The following is a 20269-nucleotide window of genomic DNA, read 5'->3' on the forward strand; positions in this document are numbered from 1 at the left end:
CAACCAAGTAGAAACAAAAAGGACCATAGAAAGAATCAACAGAACCAGAAGTTGGTTCTTTGAGAAAATCAACAAGATAGATAAACCCTTAGCCAGACTAACGAGAGGACACAGAGAGTGCGTCCAAATTAACAAAATCAGAAATGAAAAGGGAGACATAACTACAGATTCAGAGGAAATTCAAAAAATCATCAGATCTTACTATAAAAACCTATATTCAACAAAATTTGAAAATCTTCAGGAAATGGACAATTTCCTAGACAGATACCAGGTATCGAAGTTAAATCAGGAACAGATAAACCAGTTAAACAACCCCATAACTCCTAAGGAAATAGAAGCAGTCATTAAAGGTCTCCCAACCAAAAAGAGCCCAGGTCCAGACGGGTTTAGTGCAGAATTCTATCAAACCTTCATAGAAGACCTCATACCAATATTATCCAAACTATTCCACAAAATTGAAACAGATGGAGCCCTACCGAATTCCTTCTACGAAGCCACAATTACTCTTATACCTAAACCACACAAAGACACAACAAAGAAAGAGAACTTCAGACCAATTTCCCTTATGAATGTCGACGCAAAAATACTCAATAAAATTCTGGCAAACCGAATTCAAGAGCACATCAAAACAATCATCCACCATGATCAAGTAGGCTTCATCCCAGGCATGCAGGGATGGTTTAATATACGGAAAACCATCAACGTGATCCATTATATAAACAAACTGAAAGAACAGAACCACATGATCATTTCATTAGATGCTGAGAAAGCATTTGACAAAATTCAACACCCCTTCATGATAAAAGTCCTGGAAAGAATAGGAATTCAAGGCCCATACCTAAACATAGTAAAAGCCATATACAGCAAACCAGTTGCTAACATTAAACTAAATGGAGAGAAACTTGAAGCAATCCCAGTAAAATCAGGGACTAGACAAGGCTGCCCACTCTCTCCCTACTTATTCAATATAGTTCTTGAAGTTCTAGCCAGAGCAATCAGACAACAAAAGGAGATCAAAGGGATACAGATCGGAAAAGAAGAGGTCAAAATATCACTATTTGCAGATGACATGATTGTATATTTAAGTGATCCCAAAAGTTCCACCAGAGAACTACTAAAGCTGATAAACAACTTCAGCAAAGTGGCTGGGTATAAAATTAACTCAAATAAATCAGTTGCCTTCCTCTATACAAAAGAGAAACAAGCCGAGAAAGAAATTAGGGAAACAACACCCTTCATAATAGACCCAAATAATATAAAGTGCCTCGGTGTGACTTTAACCAAGCAAGTAAAAGATCTGTACAATAAGAACTTCAAGACACTGAGGAAAGAAATTGAAGAAGACCTCAGAAGATGGAAAGATCTCCCATGCTCATGGATTGGCAGGATTAATATAGTAAAAATGGCCATTTTACCAAAAGCAATCTACAGATTCAATGCAATCCCCATCAAAATACCAATCCAATTCTTCAAAGAGTTAGACAGAACAATTTGCAAATTCATCTGGAATAACAAAAAACCCAGGATAGCTAAAGCTATCCTCAACAATGAAAGGACTTCAGGGGGAATCACTATCCCTGAACTCAAGCAGTATTACAGAGCAATAGTGATAAAAACTGCATGGTATTGGTACAGAGACAGACAGATAGACCAATGGAATAGAATTGAAGACCCAGAAATGAACCCACACACCTATGGTCACTTGATTTTTGACAAAGGAGCCAAAACCATCAAATGGAAAAAAGATAGCATTTTCAGCAAATGGTGCTGGTTCAACTGGAGGGCAACATGTAGAAGAATGCAGATCGATCCATGCTTATCACCCTGTACAAAGCTTAAGTCCAAGTGGATCAAGGACCTCCACATCAAACCAGACACACTCAAACTAATAGAAGAAAAACTAGGGAAGCATCTGGAACACATGGGCACTGGAAAAAATTTCCTGAACAAAACACCAATGGCTTATGCTCTAAGATCAAGAATCGACAAATGGGATCTCATAAAACTGCAAAGCTTCTGTAAGGCAAAGGACACTGTGGTTAGGACAAAACGGCAACCAACAGATTGGGAAAAGATCTTTACCAATCCTACAACAGATAGAGGCCTTATATCCAAAATATACAAAGAACTCAAGAAGTTAGACCGCAGGGAAACAAATAACCCTATTAAAAAATGGGGTTCAGAGCTAAACAAAGAATTCACAGCTGAGGAATGCCGAATGGCTGAGAAACACCTAAAGAAATGTTCAACATCTTTAGTCATAAGGGAAATGCAAATCAAAACAACCCTGAGATTTCACCTCACACCAGTGCGATTGGCTAAGATCAAAAACTCAGGTGACAGCAGATGCTGGCGAGGATGTGGAGAAAGAGGAACACTCCTCCATTGTTGGTGGGGTTGCAGACTGGTAAAACCATTCTGGAAATCAGTCTGGAGGTTCCTCAGAAAATTGGACATTGAACTGCCTGAGGATCCAGCTATACCTCTCTTGGGCATATACCCAAAAGATGCCTCAACATATAAAAGAGACACGTTCTCCACTATGTTCATCGCAGCCTTATTTATAATAGCCAGAAAATGGAAAGAACCCAGATGCCCTTCAACAGAGGAATGGATACAGAAAATGTGGTACATCTACACAATGGAATATTACTCAGCTATCAAAAACAACGAGTTTATGAAATTCGTAGGCAAATGGTTGGAACTGGAAAATATCATCCTGAGTGAGCTAACCCAATCACAGAAAGACATACATGGTATGCACTCATTGATAAGTGGCTATTAGCCCAAATGCTTGAATTACCCTAGATCCCTAGAACAAACGAAACTCAAGACGGATGATCAAAATGTGAATGCTTCACTCCTTCTTTAAATGAGGAAAAAGAATACCCTTGGCAGGGAAGGGAGAGGCAAAGATTAAAACCGAGACTGAAGGAACACCCATTCAGAGCCTGCCCCACATGTGGCCCATACATATACAGCCACCCAATTAGACAAGATGGATGAAGCAAAGAAGTGCAGACCGACAGGAGCCGGATGTAGATCGCTCCTGAGAGACACAGCCAGAATACAGCAAATACAGAGGCGAATGCCAGCAGCAAACCACTGAACTGAGAACGGGACCCCTATTGAAGGAATCAGAGAAATAACTGGAAGAGCTTGAAGGGGCTCGAGACCCCAAAAGTACAACAATGCCAAGCAACCAGAGCTTCCAGAGACTAAGCCACTACCTAAAGACTATACATGGACTGACCCTGGACTCTGACCCCATAGGTAGCAATGAATATCCTAGTAAGAGCACCAGTGGAAGGGGAAGCCCTGGGTCCTGCTAAGACTGAACCCCCAGTGAACTAGTCTATGGGGGGAGGGCGGTAATGGGGGGAGGATTGGGAGGGGAACACCCATAAGGAAGGGGAGGGGGGAGGGGGATGTTTGCCCGGAAACCGGGAAAGGGAATAACACTCGAAATGTATATAAGAAATACTCAAGTTGATAAAAAAAAAAAAGAAAAAAAATGATAAATAAATTTTTTAGAAAACATTTCTTCAAGGGAAGGAGGTCAGGAGCCAAGACCTTTCTTAAGCTCTGAAAATACTATCATGTACCATTTTAGGCCCTTAGATTTCCTCATAATGTTCATATCTGCAGCTATTTTTGCATGCTCTTCTCTTTTGTCCCATTACAATCTGTGAAGGCTTCAGTAAAACAGGGATTATGTGTGATTTATGTTAAGGTCTAGATTTATATTCAATCATCTCTTGTTTGCATGCTGAGATGCATTAGGTGAGATTGAAGGAACAGTTAAATATTTTTTCTAAAGATAATATGATTTATATTTATTAAAGTATAGGTTAATAATATAGATATATTCAGGGTTTTATACATGCCAATTTTGAGATATTTATGAAATGTTTAAATATGTTTCTGGTAAATATTTAGAGATACAAAGCTACACCCAATATAGAGGAATATAGTGAGTGTATAAACTGGTGACATGACTGTTTCATGGCATGGCTGAGGCGAAGGATTTGGCCGTAAATAACGGGTTTACTGTAGAGAGAAAGAATAATCAGAGGCATCTGGAAGAGTCCAGAACAGAAAGAGAAAGTAGACTGAATGTGGCCAGCAGATTGGACCTGACCATGAGAGCATCAGGAACAGAGAAGAGTTCAAGAGAAATAACAGGGTTATAAGAAGAGTGGGTAGGTGGGGGTAGGGAAGCCAATGAGCTGAGGGAATGTAGGGGAGGTGAGGATATGAGAAGAGCTAAGATGCTGATGTCTACTTTGAAATGTATATAACATGTACTTGTAATACTGAGGGAGTCTGGAGACTAGCATGCTATTCTGTATGCTAACAAGTACCACCAATAGCCACTTGTCTCTTCTGCCAATGATAAGGAAAAACTTTTTTTCTTGGTAGAGGGGAACCAGCTTTACAAATTACTGAGGAGTGCCAGCTTTCATATTACTGCCAGAAATCTTCCTATTGTCCAGGCTGAGCCCATTTCTGGATATCTGGACTGCCTTTTGAAGTTTGGGGAACTAGGGTTTCCTTTGGACCTAACAATATCATCCATTATTGGTAGCATGTGTTGGATGATAGAAGTACAGAGGATGTGAATGTTTGTCTTTTTAACTGACAGATAACACATTACTATCTCATCCCACAGGAATTTAAAACTAAACCTGCAATAAACAACTTGTCACTGAACATCTATGAGGGGCAAGTCACTGTTCTTCTGGGACACAATGGGGCAGGAAAGACCACAACCTTGTCTGTTCTCACAGGTGTGTATTTGTCTGCATCCAGGGTAAAGGTATCTTTCTGAGATTGAAAAACAGTTGAGTCTAATTCTTGGGACCATCAATCTCTCCAGACACAACAGAACAGTCATGTGTCTTGGCTAAGGTTTCCACTGCTGTGCAGAGACACCATGACAAAGACAACTCTGATAAAGAAAAACATTTTTTGTGGCTGGCTTGACAGTTTCAGAGATTCAGTCTGTTATGGCAGACTGATGTGTGCTGGAGAGGGAACTGAGAGTTCTGCATCTTGATCCAAAGGCAGCAAGAGGAGACTGTGTGTCACACTGGGTATAGCTTAAATGTATATAAGACCTCAAAGCCTGCTTCCACAAGGACACACTTTCTCCAATAAGGCCATAATTACTCCAATAAAGCCATACTCCCTAACAGTGCCACTCCCTATGAGCCAACCATTCGAACACATGAGTCTGTGGGGGCCAAACCTATTCAAATCACACTATTTGAACCAAATTACTCTTACAAGAAGTTGAGAATTCAATAAACGTCACTCTGAATAACAAAAGGATTTTAAAAAAAAAGGTTATGCCAATCCAGGGGAAAGCAGATATGCTGTGTTCCTATAAAACCTTCCTTCACTGAGGCAGTTTAGCTCATAGCCTAGAGGATGGTTTTCATTAGTTTTCTTTCTTAGGTAGGAGAAAGGAGAGAATGCACCCTCTGCCTAGTCTCTTGGACTCAAGTTTGCTCTCCAAGGGCCGAATTTCTACACCATTTCTTCCCAAATGCTGAAACAATGCTGGGACTTGGACACCTGAACAGCAGGGAACAAATGATAGAGGGAAATTGTTTCCTTATAGTCTTCAGTCTTCTGACATAATGAGAAAGAGCAGAAAACCAAGGCAAATGGAGTCTTTTTCCAAACCTCTTAGAGTTCCAGCTGAAGGACTGATTTCTATTTCACTTATGCTGAGTGCTAAGGGAACAATGAAGCCCAGAAACTAGGTTAGCAAAGAGCGAAAGAGAAGGCAGACATCCTCCTACAGTTGACCCTGCCCTGCAGGTTGGAAAAATGTACAGGACAAGTACTTTTCCTCCCTGGAGACAGAAAACCTAGAGCAAGACTCACTCCCATGTCTTTCTGTGTTCTCCAAATAACTAATCTCTTTTCCACTTTATGTTAAACAGTTTCTGTGTAATGTATTACCTATAAATAACAGTACTACATAAAGGACTCTAAACTGTGTTAAAGTGTTCAACTTCATGTTACATGTTACTTCCCAAAAGCAAATAATGGAGGTATGGATATGGTGTGTTTAGCATACTAAATTATATGTATATTTCAAAACACATCAACATGCATACTTTAAATGCATATGATTCATTATCAAATATATATCAATAAAGCTAAAAGCTAAAATTACACTATAATTCTCTTTTGGATAATGTCCAGGAATATTGAGAACAGTCTTTTTTTTTTTTTTTTTTTTTTTTTCGAGAACAGTCTTAAGAGACACTTTCACACTCAAGTTTCTAGCAGATTTGCCAAAGCTACAGAAGTAATCCAGATTTCTGTTAACAGACAACTGGTAAGAAAAATGTAGTATATTCATATTCATATAATAAAATTCTCAGACTGAAACCAGAAGGAAATCCTGTCTCATGCTATAACATGGATAAAATCTGATATTACTAAGTAAACCAATTTAAAAAAGAAAAATTTAGAATAATTCCACTATGAGCTATCTACAGCTGCCAGCTTCATAGAAACAGGCCGGAGAATCCTGATAGACAGACAGAGGCTGATTTTTTCATCACAAATAATGGAAAACAGCTGGTGGCACAGTGACATTTTTAAAGTAGAGGAGGGTATAGATTTTTAACCAAACCTTTATGTTTTATGACTAACAAAACTGTCCCTTAAAAATAATAGAGAAATTTAGATATAAGCAGAAAATAGAGACTGAGGGAGTTCAGTACTATAACATTTAGCATTACAGAAAATTCTGGAATCCTTTGCGTCATAATTAAAGTAAACTAGAAAGTAACTTAAATCTTCTATGAAGGAGACAGTTAAATCAACTGCATGTATAAATAAAATAAGTATGATTGTAGTTTTGCTTTGCTAGACTATTAGAAAGACAAATGTATAAAAATTGTTAATCATTATTGAGAACATATGTATAAAAATGTAAATTGTGGTGCAACGTAAAGGGAACGGGGTGTACATGTATGAGAACAGAGTTTAGGTTAACTGTTTATCTTTGTTCCTGTACCCTCTTGGGTCTTTCCCAGTAAATATCTGGAATGGGGTTTGCAGTGCTGTGTAACTTCGTGCTGTATGCTGGTACTCCTTGGTTCCCAACTATTAGGATACCTTTCCCTTCAGAGCCACAACAGTTTCATCTTCAAAACGTTTCCTTTCAGAGATGTAACACTCACACCTAGTATTTTACAAATGCAGTAACTATTGGATTTCAATATATATTAGACTATAGCAACTAATCTGAATGTTTTAATAATACATTTCATAAGTAAATAAAAAGGACTAATTCTATCACCCTAAAGGCAATTTCTGGGTGTTTTTCTTTATTTCTCTGTAGACAACAGTACCAATTGCCTTAATACTTAGAGTCTGATAAGAGCTTGCAATTGTATTGTTTATATTACATGGAAACTTAGCTTATCCCATATCTTCTATGTAATTCTAGGTCGTTTTGCTGCTACCAGAGGAGAGGCCTATATTAATGGGTATAATATTTCAGATAACATGGCTGAAATTAGAAAAGACTTGGGCTTCTGCCCTCAACACGACCTATTGTTTGATGATTTGACACTATCAGAACATCTTTTTTTCTACTGTATGGTGAGTCAGAAGTAATTGACTTTCTTCTTTGATATGAAGATCTATTAATTTTAACTTTTTAAATAAATTTATTTTACTATTATGAAAAAAAACTTAAACTTTTAACTCTCGTATGGCCTGCCTGATGTTAATACAGATATATATTGAACAATGCCATAATCAAGTTAAGCATACCTAATTATAATCCAGAGTTTCTCTCTGCATTTTAAAGGACTTCTTGTGGCCTGGCTTCAGTATATTGTTCTGTAGTGCTTGATCCAAGATCTCCTGACATCGAGCTGCCAAGCTCCTGGTTCAGCAAGAGTTTTATTTTGTTTTTTGTTTGTTTGTTTGTTTGTTTGTTTGTTTTAATGACTATAATTATTTCAATATTCAGAGCTCTTTTAATATTGTATCAGTCTGTACCATGTATACAGTATCTGTTCGTCCATCTAACACTGGAAAGTGATTCAGTCATGGTTTTTAGTGTTAGGATTATATCTGTATATGCAAATGTGGTAATGAATACACAACTTTGTGAACATCCTGTACAACATCATTTTCTTGCTTCTCTTCTCGCTGAGTACTTCCTGCTTTCCCAGATTCTTTTGTCATTTGTTCAGCCATAAATTATCACCTTTAACGGCTGTACTACATCTAGCCTGCAGAGAGACAAATAGTCATCTCCCTGTGAGCCTTCCCTATGGAGCCACAGAGCTATGGAGAAGTTTTCTCCTCCCTCAGAGTTTGACTCTTGCAGACTTGTGACTTATTCCTGCCACTGTCCCCACCAGAAGAATTTCATGGCTGGAGTACAAAAGAAGGAGAAAAATATTTGGTCCTCTGGCTGTCTGGTTTCCTTTTCCATTCAAATCAAACTGGAGAGTTTCTCTTTGCTCTCAGTCTTGACTAGAGAACTCACTTGCTTGCTTTGGATTGCTTGGAGTTCATGCTAAAGGGTACACAGGAAAGTGCTTAATGCACCATTGTCTCAGTGGTATTCTAGACTCTGGGCTTCTGCAGAAAGCTTCTGACTTGACTTTCCACAGTTGTCTGTGAGTAACATGGTCAGTAGGCTATAAAGAAGTATATAGCATTTGGAGCTTATCACACATGTGTGTGTGTGTGTGTGTGTGTGTGTGTGTGTGTGTGTACGCGCGTGCGCACATGCGCACGTATGTTTCCATCTCTTTGTTAATGGGCTACAGATAATCTTTATCCAGGTTTTTTAACATAATCTTCCACCAAGTTACATCTCTAGTCTCTGAAAAAAAAATTTTATAATATATTTTTTATTATTATTAACTTATTTCTTATTTACATTTCTTTTTTTTTAATAAAGAGAACTTTTTATTAACTTGAGTGTTTCTTATTTACATTTCGAGTGTTATTCCCTTTCCCCGGTTTCCAGGCAAACATCCCCCTAATCCCTCCCCCTCCCCTTCTTTATGGGTGTTCCCCTCCCCTACCTCCCCCCATTACTGCCCTCCCCCCAACACTCACGTTCACTGGGGGTTCAGTCTTAGCAGGACCAAGGGCTTCCCCTTCCACTGGTGATCTTACTAGAATATTCATTGCTACCTATGAGGTCAGAGTCCAGGGTCAGTCCATGTATAGTCTTTAGGTAGTGGCTTAGTCCCTGGAAGCTCTGGTTGATTGGCATTGTTGTTCATAAGGGGTATCGAGCTCCTTCAAGCTCTTCGAGTTCTTTCTCTGATTCCTTCAACAGGGGTCCCGTTCTCAGTTCAGTGGTTTGCTGCTGGCATTCGCCCCTGTATTTGCTGTATTCTGGCTGTGTCTCTCAGGAGCGATATACATCCGGCTCCTGTCGGCCTGCACTTTTTTGCTGCATTCATCTTGTCTAATTGGATGGCTGTATATGTATGGGCCACATGTGGGGCAGGCTCTGAATGGTGTTCCTTCTGTGTCTGTTTTAATCTTTGCCTCTCTATTCCCTGCTAAGGGTATTCTTATTCCCCTTTTAAAGAAGGAGTGAAGCATTCACATTTTGATCATCTGTCTTGAGTTTCATTTGTTCTAGGCATCTAGGGTAATTCAAGCATTTGGGCTAATAGCCACTTATCAGTGAGTGCATACCATGTATGTCTTTCTGTGTTTGGGTTAGCTCACTCAGGATGATATTTTCCAGTTCCAACCATTTGCCTACGAATTTCATAAAGTCGTTGTTTTTGATAGCTGAGTAATATTCCATTGTGTAGATGTACCACATTTTCTGTATCCATTCCTCTGTTGAAGGGCATCTGGGTTCTTTCCAGCTTCTGGCTATTATAAATAAGGCTGCAATGAACATAGTGGAGCACGTGTCTTTTTTATATGTTGGGGCACCTTTTGGGAAAAATTTTGTTTTAGGAACCGTGCCTTAGATGTGAGGGAAGATACACAAGATAGAAGACACTTTTAATTGATATAAATAAAACAGATGTAAAGTATTTCTAGGGATACGTCTGCAATACACTTGTATCTGTATAATGTCTAATGATCCTTGATTCTTTCTGACAATAAAATTGGATGCATAATATGAATTCTGGCTTCTCTTAACAGATAAAAGGACACCCTCAAAACATAAATTGTGTGGAAATTAACCGTATGCTGTCTGTTTTTAACCTGCAAGAAAACTACCATACATTATCAGGCTCAGTGAGTGGAGGAGTGAGGCGCAAACTCTCCATCATTTTAGCACTTATGGGGGGCTCCAAGGTATTCAAAAGACAAAGAAAGGGGAACATGTGAGCAGAGTGGGAGGTGAAGCAGGGGCTCTGAATGAGTGTCTGTGGCGTCTGAAAAGCTCAGCTCTCTAAAACCTGCAGGCTGTGATGAATATGAAAGGAAACATAACAGTGTAGAAAGAAGAGAATTGTCTGCATTTTTATCACAACTGGTATAAAATAATGTTTGGGATTCTTATTATTAGGTTCCCATCTACTTTAGTTGCCATTCTGTGCCTTAGCTCCAGTGTGCTCCCTTCAAATAGTAAAGTAGTCTAACATTAATTGTCAGTGATCATACAATTGTTCTTCTGGCTTATAGGTAGTGATACTTGACGAACCATCATCTGGCATGGACCCAATGTCAAGGAGGGCCACCTGGGATATCCTTCAGCATTATAAACAGAATCGGACCATCTTACTGACCACCCACTACATGGATGAAGCTGACGTCCTGGGTGACCGCATTGCCATCATGGTCAGGGGGACCTTGCACTGCTGTGGCTCTTCAGTATTCCTGAAACAAATATATGGTCTCACTCCATTTTGATCTCTCTTAGGATAGCAATACCTTAATAATGCTTTTCTAACATTATCTTCATTATATTTTGATTATATACCCAAAACTTAATGACCTTCCTCCATTCTGCAATTTTTGTCTCAATTATAATTTTTTAATTTTTTTTTGTTCTTTGAGATTTTCATGTGTATTTTGATCATGGTTTTTTTGCAATTTTATGCAAAGTTGCTGACCCATTTTGTACTTGCTGACAATCTTTGCCTCTGTAATGTATTCCTGTATCCAGATTTTTTTTTGGCTGATTGAAATGACTGATTCATTCAATCAGTCAATCAGTCATCCATTGAGAGGAGGAAGGAGCTATCCTTTATTTTAACTTCTATGTTGACAACCAGTATCAAACCAAACCAGTGTTGTGATTATCAATAAAAATGTAATGCAGAATAAGTTAATAAAATAAATGAGGGCTGGAGAAATGGCTCAGTGGTTTAGAATACTTGTTGCTCTTGCAGAGGTCTTAGGTTAAATTTTCATCACCTACATGGCAGCTCATAATCATCTATAATTCCAGTTCCAAGGAATCCACTGCCCTCTTGTACCCTCCACAGAAACTAGGCATGCATGTGGTTCATAGATATATATGCATATACACATAAAATGAGATTATATGAGTGAAATAAAGCAATTTGATAATTATATGTATCTATAACAAGGAATAAAATTGATATCTTAAATAGTGAATTATTTTGGGTTAAAATTAGAGTAGGAATTTTACCAGAGGCTATAAATGTAAGTCATGGTAGTAAGATTCTAAAATTAGAGTATAGAAAAAGAAGTCGAAATTTTAAATGTTAATTAACATAAATGTATTCAGGATTTGAGTCCACTCAGTTCAATTACTGATCTCCTATGGCTAATTACCATGCTGTGTCCTTTATGTATTGTATTCAGAACAGTAACCCCACTTTATAGAACATAATCCCTTGAGAATTTCATATGTTGTATTTTGATCATATTCTCATATATTTTATTAGATTATTTTACATTGTGTATAAAGATGTATTTGCCTGCCCACATGTATGTATACATACCACATGCGTGCCTAGTACCAGTGGAGGTCAGGGCATTATATTTTCTGGAGCTCACTATGGGTGCTTGGAAGGCATCATGTGGGTGCTAAGAACCAAACCTAGGTCCTCTGCAAGAGGTGTTAACTGCCAAGCCATTTCTCAAGCTGCCTACAACCCCAGATATATTTTTTAAATATTATCTAATGTCAATTTAGATACCAATTTCATTTTTCAAAATTTATGATTACAGGTTGAAACATCCTGATAAAATATATTTTTATTTGTGATGCTCACTTGTGTATCCTTGGGGTTTAGATTAAGTCTGATACACGATGTACAACAACAGCAAATAAATGATTATTAAAATTTCTATTTCAAAATAAGTAGCACAGGAACAGGGGCCTCACTTTTGTATATCAGCCATGTTTGCTTATATATGCAAAATCATTATGATTCTCTAAGGATTATTTTGAAATTTGAGAAGTAGCCGTTATTTTACTCAGTGTCTTAAAGGACCATTTGAAAGCTTTTGTGTCAGCTACCACATTTTCATTACTAAAGGTCTTAGGGCAAATCATATCTTCTTTCTTATAGGAGTGGATAATATGAACCATGAAGAGCAAAAATTGGTCTTAAGCATATTAAAAAAGAAGTAGAAAGCTTCTTCAGTTGGTCATCTAAATGGTTTATTTCAGGTGCTGGATATCACATAGTCCTGGAGAAGGAACCATACTGTGATGTTGATAATATTATTGCAATGATTCAGCAACATGTTCCAGGTTCTATGTTGGAAAATGACATAGGAAATGAATTATCATTTATCCTACCCAAAAAGTATGTATCAAGGTATGGATCTCAGTAATTCTAGATGGTTTGTGTGGGGGTTACCAGAAACATGTTTTCATTTTCTAAACGTAGTAACCTTAGTGAGTAATGTGTTTGTAGTAAAGCAAGTTTCTTTTTATAGCTGTCATTTGCAAGGTAGACTTAGGAAGCTCATGGCTCAATATTTCTGATACTGAACAAAGGTTTGCCTCAAAATTTCAAGTTCACTCAACATTTATCTGATACTTTCTCTTTCAAGTTTTCCAACCTAGTGACCATAACTTTCTAATATTAGTGATGGACTGGAATTCACTGTCAGAGAAGATGCACCTAACCCTCAGAGACTGGAGGTCCAGGGAGTGGGAGGTCTGGCGTGGTATTGGGTGGGGATATCCTCATGGAAATGGGGGAAGGAGGTATGGAATGTATAACAGTCAGAGGGTGGGCCAGGAATCTGGACTGCAAAAAAAGATTAAAGATTTAATTGTTTAAAAATAAAAAAAATATTTATAAAAAGCTAAAATTTTCAGATAAACAAATGGAGATAGAAAAAATCATCCTGAGTGAAGCAATCCAGACAGAAAATATTGTATTTTTCTTATATATTAATATTAAAAGTTACACATGTGTGTGCACATGGATGTACATGCTTGTGTGTGTGTACGTGTGTGTGTGTGTGTGTGTGTGTGTGTGTGTGTGTGTGTAAATAGCTTAATCAATAACTTAAGTAGCTAGTAAGGGACTTGGGTTAGGAGGAACAGCTCTCCCAAGAATGGGGAAGTAGAATATATAGTTAAGAAGAGATTGAGGGGAATGGAGAGGGAAGGTTAAATGAGGAGGGAAATGGAAAATGGGCTAGTTAAGGGACTGTGGGGAAGGACATTGTTATGGACCATTTGAGGTACTATATGAAAATCTACAACTGTAAAATTTTATACATACATATACATATATATAGATTTTCTTGTATGCATATGTAGATGTATATGAAAGAAATCTAAATGAAGTAAGTAATAGAGGAGATGGTGCCTTTATACCATCAAGTGAAACATCCAATGCCAGGAATGAGTTACATCTAACTGAGCTATTTGCCAAAGGAGCCATATAAAAACCACAAATATCTCAGGCTATCACTAAGGAAATTGGTTGTTCTCTACAAAATAATGGTAAGGCCCCATTTCTAAAGATAACACATATCCCATTGGACACAGATTTCAAGCTGCCTTACCTTACTGACTTAGTTCATGGTACTAGATGCAGATTTTCAAATACACTATGCATGCTATCAGAGGAGAAAGGTAACCATCAACCCAGCTACAAACCCTGCGACGTACAACAGTGGCCTGCATCCATTATGTGCTGGCACAATGGTGACACAAACTAGGAGAACCAACCTGTAACTTTAATTTTTTAAAGCCTACTTTTAATGATGGTTCTTTAATGCTTTACTCTCTCTTATAGCTCACCACCCAACAGAGGTAGTAGAAAGAAAGGATATGGGGAAGTGAACCTGTTTAGAAAAAATAATTAAGTAAATCCCATCTCCGATGTCAGGAAATCAGTAGGTCAGTTCACTGGTCAGCAGCGGCAGCTCCCGCACAGTTTCAAGCCAGATGGTGTTCAAGTTTTTAGAGAGGAAGTATACATGTACTCTGACCCCTAACCAAAAAGGTAGCTGCAGTTTACACCTGTTTGCAAAGAAAAAATTAATTTTTCATAGAGTCTCACTGTCTGTATCAAGCACACTGGGAGGTAGGCCCCATGCCCAGCATCGGTGACCAACAAAGGCAATCTCGATGTGTTGTAGTTTCATTGTTTTATTGGGGCATGTTTTTCTATTGGTCTTTTGCTCATAAATTATTGCTTCCAATTTTGTGGGGTTTACTGGGGGTTATGTGCGTGCTTTTGGGTTGTTTGGTTTTGTTTCCTTGTTTTTTACGAGAAGGGGCATAAGCTGGGTACGTAGTAAAGCAAGAAGTGTCTGGGAAGGGTTGAGGGCAGAGAATGTAACTAAAGTATGTGAATTTTTTCCAATTTAAAAATTGGGCAAGTCATTTGTATAGAAGTTTCTACAAAAAATACAAAGATGGCTTATAATCAAATCAAAATATAAAAGTAGCCAATTGTTATAAAGATATGGAGAGCTGGAACACTTGTGCATTTCTAATGAAAATTCAAAGTTCCATTTTTATAGAAAGACTGGGTATCAAGAAGAGAAAGCTCACAAACAAATGGAAACTGAGCAGCTCATTATTGAATGAAATGGGTCAAACAGAAACTAAGGCACTGAAAACTTTATAGAATCAGAAAAAATGTATAAAATGACCAAAAACAACTTGAGGAGGAAAAGGCTTATTTCTATCATGGTTCCATATAACATCTCATCATCAAAAGGAGTGAGGACAGGAATTCACAGGGCAGAGGAACCTGGAGGCAGAAGCTGAAGCCGAGGCAATGGAAGAGTGCTACTTACCTGCTTGGTCCACATGGCTTGCTCAGCCTGCTTTCTTCTAGAACCCAGGATCACCAAGGCCAGGGATGGCACCACCCATAATTGGCTTGGCCCTCTAACATCAATCACTAATTTAAAAAATGCCCTGTTTCTTCCTCTCAGATGATTTCAGTTTGTGTCAAGTTGAGACATAAAATTATCCAGCACAATACCCAAATTTTGGGGATACAATGAAGGCAGTTGTAAGAAGCAAATTCATAGCAAGCACTAAGTGCCGACAAAACAATTTTGAAGAAATTTCATACTTGTAACTTAACAGCACATCTGAAAAACTCTAGAACCAAATGAGGAAATTATACCCAAAAGGAGTAGAAATAATCAAACTCAGGACTGAAATCAATGAAGTAGAAACAATAAGAAAATAATACATCCACCCAGAATTGTACCTGTCTAAAGTAAATGCAGGGACAAAATAAATGAAGCAGAGACTGAGGGAAAGGCCATCCAGAGACCACCCTTCCTACCATCCCATCCACAGATGCCAATCCCTGACACTATTGCTGATGACAAAAAGTGCTTGCAGAGAATCATTAAAAATAAATGAATAAATAAATAAATGTAAAAACCTGTATGCAACCAAATTGGAAAATCTGAAAGAAATGGGTAATTATCTCAATATATACCACTTACCAGAAATAAATCAAGATCAGATAATCAACTTTAATAAACTTTTGTTTTGTAATGAAACACAAACAGTAATTAAAAGTCTTCCAACTGAGGAAGAATTTTAAGAACCACAGGAGTCAGACACCAGGAGAATACAACCTACAAAATCAAGCCCAAGAAAGGCTCCTGGACTCAAGGGGACTGAAGCAGCAATCACAGAGCCTGCATGAATCTGTGACAGATCATCTGCATATATGATTGTTAGCTTGGTGATTTTGAGGCTTTCCTGACAGTGGGAGTGGGGGTGTCTCTGACTCTCTTGCTTAGGACTCTTTGCCTCCTAGTGGGTTGCCTTGCCCAATCCTAATATGAGAGTTTGTGCCTAGTCTTTATTATTATTATTATTATTATTATTATTATTATTATCATTATTTTATTATTATTTTATCTTTTTCTACAGTCCAGTCTTGATCCCCTTACCATTCCACCCTCTGACTGTTCCTCATCCCATACCTCCTCCCTATTCCACCCCAGTCTCCTAGAGGATGTCCCCACCCCCTACTCCCACCCCACCAGACCTCCCCACTCCCTGGGAACTCAAGTCTCTAGAGGATTAGGTGTATCTTCTCTCACTGAGGCCAGACCAGGCAGTCCTCTATTGTATATGTGTTGAGGGCCTCATATCAGCTGGTGTGTGCTGCCTGGTTGGTGGCTCAGTGTCTGAGAGATCTCTAGAGTCCAGGTTAGTTGAGACTACTGGTTTTCCTATAGGGTCGTCCTCCTCATCAACTTCTTCCACCTTTTCACTAACTGAACCACAGGGGTCCCTGACTTCTGTTCATTGGTTAGGTATAAGTATCTGCTTCTGTCTCAGTCTGCTCTTCATTGGACCTTTTGGAGGGCAGTCATCTTAGACTTCTGTTTGTAAGCATACCATAGCATCAGTAATAGTGTCAGGCCTTGGAGCCTTCCCTTGAGATGTATCCCAGTTTGGGCCTGTCACTGGACCTCTTTTCACTCAGGCTCTTCTCCATTTTTGTCCCCGAAGTTCTTTCAGACAGGAACAATTCTAGATCAGAGTTTTTGACTGTGGGTTGGCAACCCCATCGCTCAACTAGACGTCCTGTCTTTCTAGTGGAGGTTGCTCTACAAGTTCCCTCTCCCCACTGTAGAGCATTTCATCTAAGGTTCCTCCTTTTGAGTCCTCAGAGTCTGTCACCTCCCAGGTCTCTGGTACATTCTAGAGGGTCTCCCCGCCTCCTACCTCCAGAAGTTACCTGTTTCCATTCTTTGTGCTGCCCCTCAGGGCTTCACTCCTGATTCGCCCCTCCCAATACCTGATGGTGTTCTCCTTTCCCCACTCCCTGTCCCCTTTACCACCCAGGTCCCCCCCCCACCATAATTGCTTTCTTCTCCCTCCCAAGTGGAATTGAGGCATACTCTCTTGGGCCCTTTATCTTGTTAACCTTCTTGAGTTCTGTGGATTGAATCCTGGGTATTCTGTACTTTTTTGGCTAATATCTATTATTGAGTATGTACCATGTATGTCCCTTTGGGTCTAAGTTAGTTCACTCAGGATGATATTTTCTACTTCCATCCACTTGCCTACAAAACTCATAATGTCCTTATTCTTTATAGAGGAATAGTATTATTCCACTGTGTAAATGAACCACATTTTCTGTATCCATTCTTCTATTTTGGGATATCTGGGTTGTTTCTAGCTTCTGGTTATCACAAATAAAGGCCACTATGAATATATTGGAACATGTGCTCCTGTAGCATGGTGGGGCATCTTTTGAATATATGCCCAAGAGTGGCATAGCTTCAGGTACATCTATTTCCAATTTTCTGAGGAATCTCCAAACTGATTTCCAGAGTGGTTGTACCAGTCTACAATCTAAAGTGTTCCTCTTTCTCCACCTCCTCACCAACATGTGCTGTCTCCTGAGTTTTTAATCTTAACTATACTGATTGGTATAAGGTGGGATCTCAGGGTCATTTTGATTTTCATTTTCCTGATCACTAAAGACTTTGAACATTTCTTTAAGTGCTTCTTGGCCGTTTGATATTCCTCTGTTGCAAATTCTGTTTAGTTCTATACCCCATTTTTGGTTGGGTTATTTGGTTTTTTGGTGGTTAGCTTCTTGAGTTCTTTGTATATTTTGGACATTAGCCCTCTATCAGATATGGAGTAAATGAAGTTTTTTCCCAATCTGTAGGTTGCCTGCCAATTTGTCCTACTGACAGTGTCCTTTGCCTTACAGAATCTTTCCAGTTTCATGAGGTCCCATTTATCAATTCTTGATCTTAGAGCCTGAGCCATTGGAGGTAGGTTCCCCCTGTGCGAATGAGTTTGAGGCTCTTTGCCATTGTCTATTTTATTAGATTCAGTGTATCTGGTTTTATGTTGAGGTCATTAATCCACTGAGACTTGAGCTTTGTGCAAGTTGACAAATATGGAGCTATTTTCACTTTGCTTTTTTTGTCTTTTCCATTTTTTATTTTTTGATCTATTTTTATTGGATATTTTTATTTACATTTCAACTGTTAATCCCTTTTCCAGTTTCCTGTCCATAAATTCCTTTCCCATCCCTCCTCCCCCCTTCTTGTATGAAGGTGTTCCCCCTCCCCAACCATCCCCCTTACCTCCTCCCCACCATGACATTTGCCTACACTTGGGTGTCCAGCCTTGGTAGGATGAATGGCTTCTCCTCCCATTGGCACCCGACAAGGCCATCCTCTGCCACATGTGTACTGGAGCCATTGGTCTGTCCATGTGTACTCTTTGTGTAGTGGTTTAGTCCCTGGGAGCTCTGGTTACTTTGTACTGTTGATTTTATGGAGTTGCAAACCCCTTCACCTCCTTCAGTCCTTTCTGTAACTGTTCCTTTGGGGACCTTGTTTTCAGTTCAGTGGTTGGCTGCGAAGATCTGCCTCTGTACTTCACATTCTCTGGCAGAGCCTTTTAGGAGACAGATGTAACAGGCTCCTGTCAGCATGCACTTCTTGGCTTCATCAATATTGTCCAGATTTGGTGGCTGTATGGGCTGGATCCCCAGGTGGGGCAGGCTCTGAATGGCCATTCCTTAGTCTCTGCTCCAAACTTTGTCTGCATATCTCCTTCTAATATTTTTGTTTCCCCTTTTAAGAAGGGCTGAAGCATCTCCACATTGGTTTTTGGATCCTTCCTCTTGAGCTTCATGTGGTCTGTGAATTGTATCTTGAGTAATGCGAGCTTTTGGGCTAATATCTACTTATCAATGAGTGTATACAATGTGTGTATTTTTGTAATTGGGTTATCTCACTCAGGATGATATTTTCTAGTTCCATACATTTGCCTATGAATTTCATGTTGTCATTGTTCTTGATAGCTGAATAGCACTCCATTGTGTAGATGTACCACATTTTTTGAATCCATTCCTCTGTTGAAGGGCATCTGGATCCTTTCCAGCTTCTGGCTATTATAAATAAGGCTGCTATGAACATAATGGAGCATTTATCTTTGTCATATGTTGGAACATCATTTGGGTATATGCCCAGGAGTGGTATAGCTGGGTCCTCAGGTAGTATTATGTCCAATTTTCTGAGGAACCTCCACACTGATTTCCAGAGAATTGTACCAGATTGCAATCCCACCAACAATGGAGGAGTGTTCCTCTTTCTCCACATCGTTGATAACATCTGTTATCACCTGAGTTTTGGATCTTGATCATTATGATTGGTGTGAGATAGGATCTCAGGGTTGTTTTGTTTTGCATTTCCCTGATGACTAAGGATGTTGAACATTCCTTTAGGTGCTTCTCAGCCATTTGATATTCCTCAGCTGAGAATTCTTTGTTTAGTTCTGTACCCCATTTTTAATAGGATTACTTGAATCTCTTGAGTCTAACTTCTTGAGTTCTTTATGTGTATTGGATATTATCCCTCTATCAGATGTAGGATTGGTAACGATCTTTTCCAAGTCTGTTGGTTGCTGCTTTGTCCTAATAACAGTGTCCTTTACCTTACAGAAGCTTTGCAGTTTTATGAGATCCCATCTCTCAATTCTTGATCTTGGAACATAAGCCAGTGGGGTTGTGTTCAGGGAATTTTCCTCAGTGCCCATGTATTTGAGGCTCTTCCTCACTTTTTCTTTTAATAGTTTGAGTGTATCTGCTTTTAAGTGGAGGCACTTGATCCACTTGAAATTAAGCTTTGTACAGGGCAATGAGAATGAATCGATTTGCAATCTTCTACTTGCTGACCTCCAGTTGAACCAGCACCATTTGGTGAAAATGCTATCATTTTTCCGCTGTATGATTTTAGCTCCTTTATCAAGCATCAAGTGTCCACAGGTGTGTGGGTTCATTTCTTGGTCTTCAATTCTGTTCCCCTGATCTATCTGCCTGTCTCTGTACCA

General features: G+C 38.9%; 1 protein-coding gene across 9 annotated transcripts in view; it reads left to right on the forward strand.

Moving 5' to 3' along the window:
• The window catches only part of Abca16 (ATP-binding cassette, subfamily A (ABC1), member 16), a 185656-nt gene that overhangs the window by 103706 nt on the left and 61681 nt on the right, over positions 1-20269 (forward strand). For 5 of the 9 annotated variants that reach the window (XM_087607578.1, XM_087607580.1, XM_087607596.1 and 2 more), the window contains 5 exons: positions 4673-4790; positions 7478-7632; positions 10174-10329; positions 10660-10870; positions 12623-12773. In XM_087607578.1, the coding sequence (XP_087463704.1) occupies positions 4673-4790; positions 7478-7632; positions 10174-10329; positions 10660-10870; positions 12623-12773 (791 nt within the window). The remainder of the gene's footprint in view (positions 1-4672; positions 4791-7477; positions 7633-10173; positions 10330-10659; positions 10871-12622; positions 12774-20269) is intronic. The other 4 variants (XM_087607603.1, XM_087607619.1, XM_087607590.1 and 1 more) reach the window with 2 other exon arrangements.

This window comes from Rattus norvegicus, chromosome 1, assembly GCF_021556685.1.
Source record: "Rattus norvegicus strain SHRSP/BbbUtx chromosome 1, alternate assembly SHRSP_T2T, whole genome shotgun sequence".
In the NCBI taxonomy this organism is placed as follows: Eukaryota; Metazoa; Chordata; class Mammalia; order Rodentia; family Muridae; genus Rattus; species Rattus norvegicus.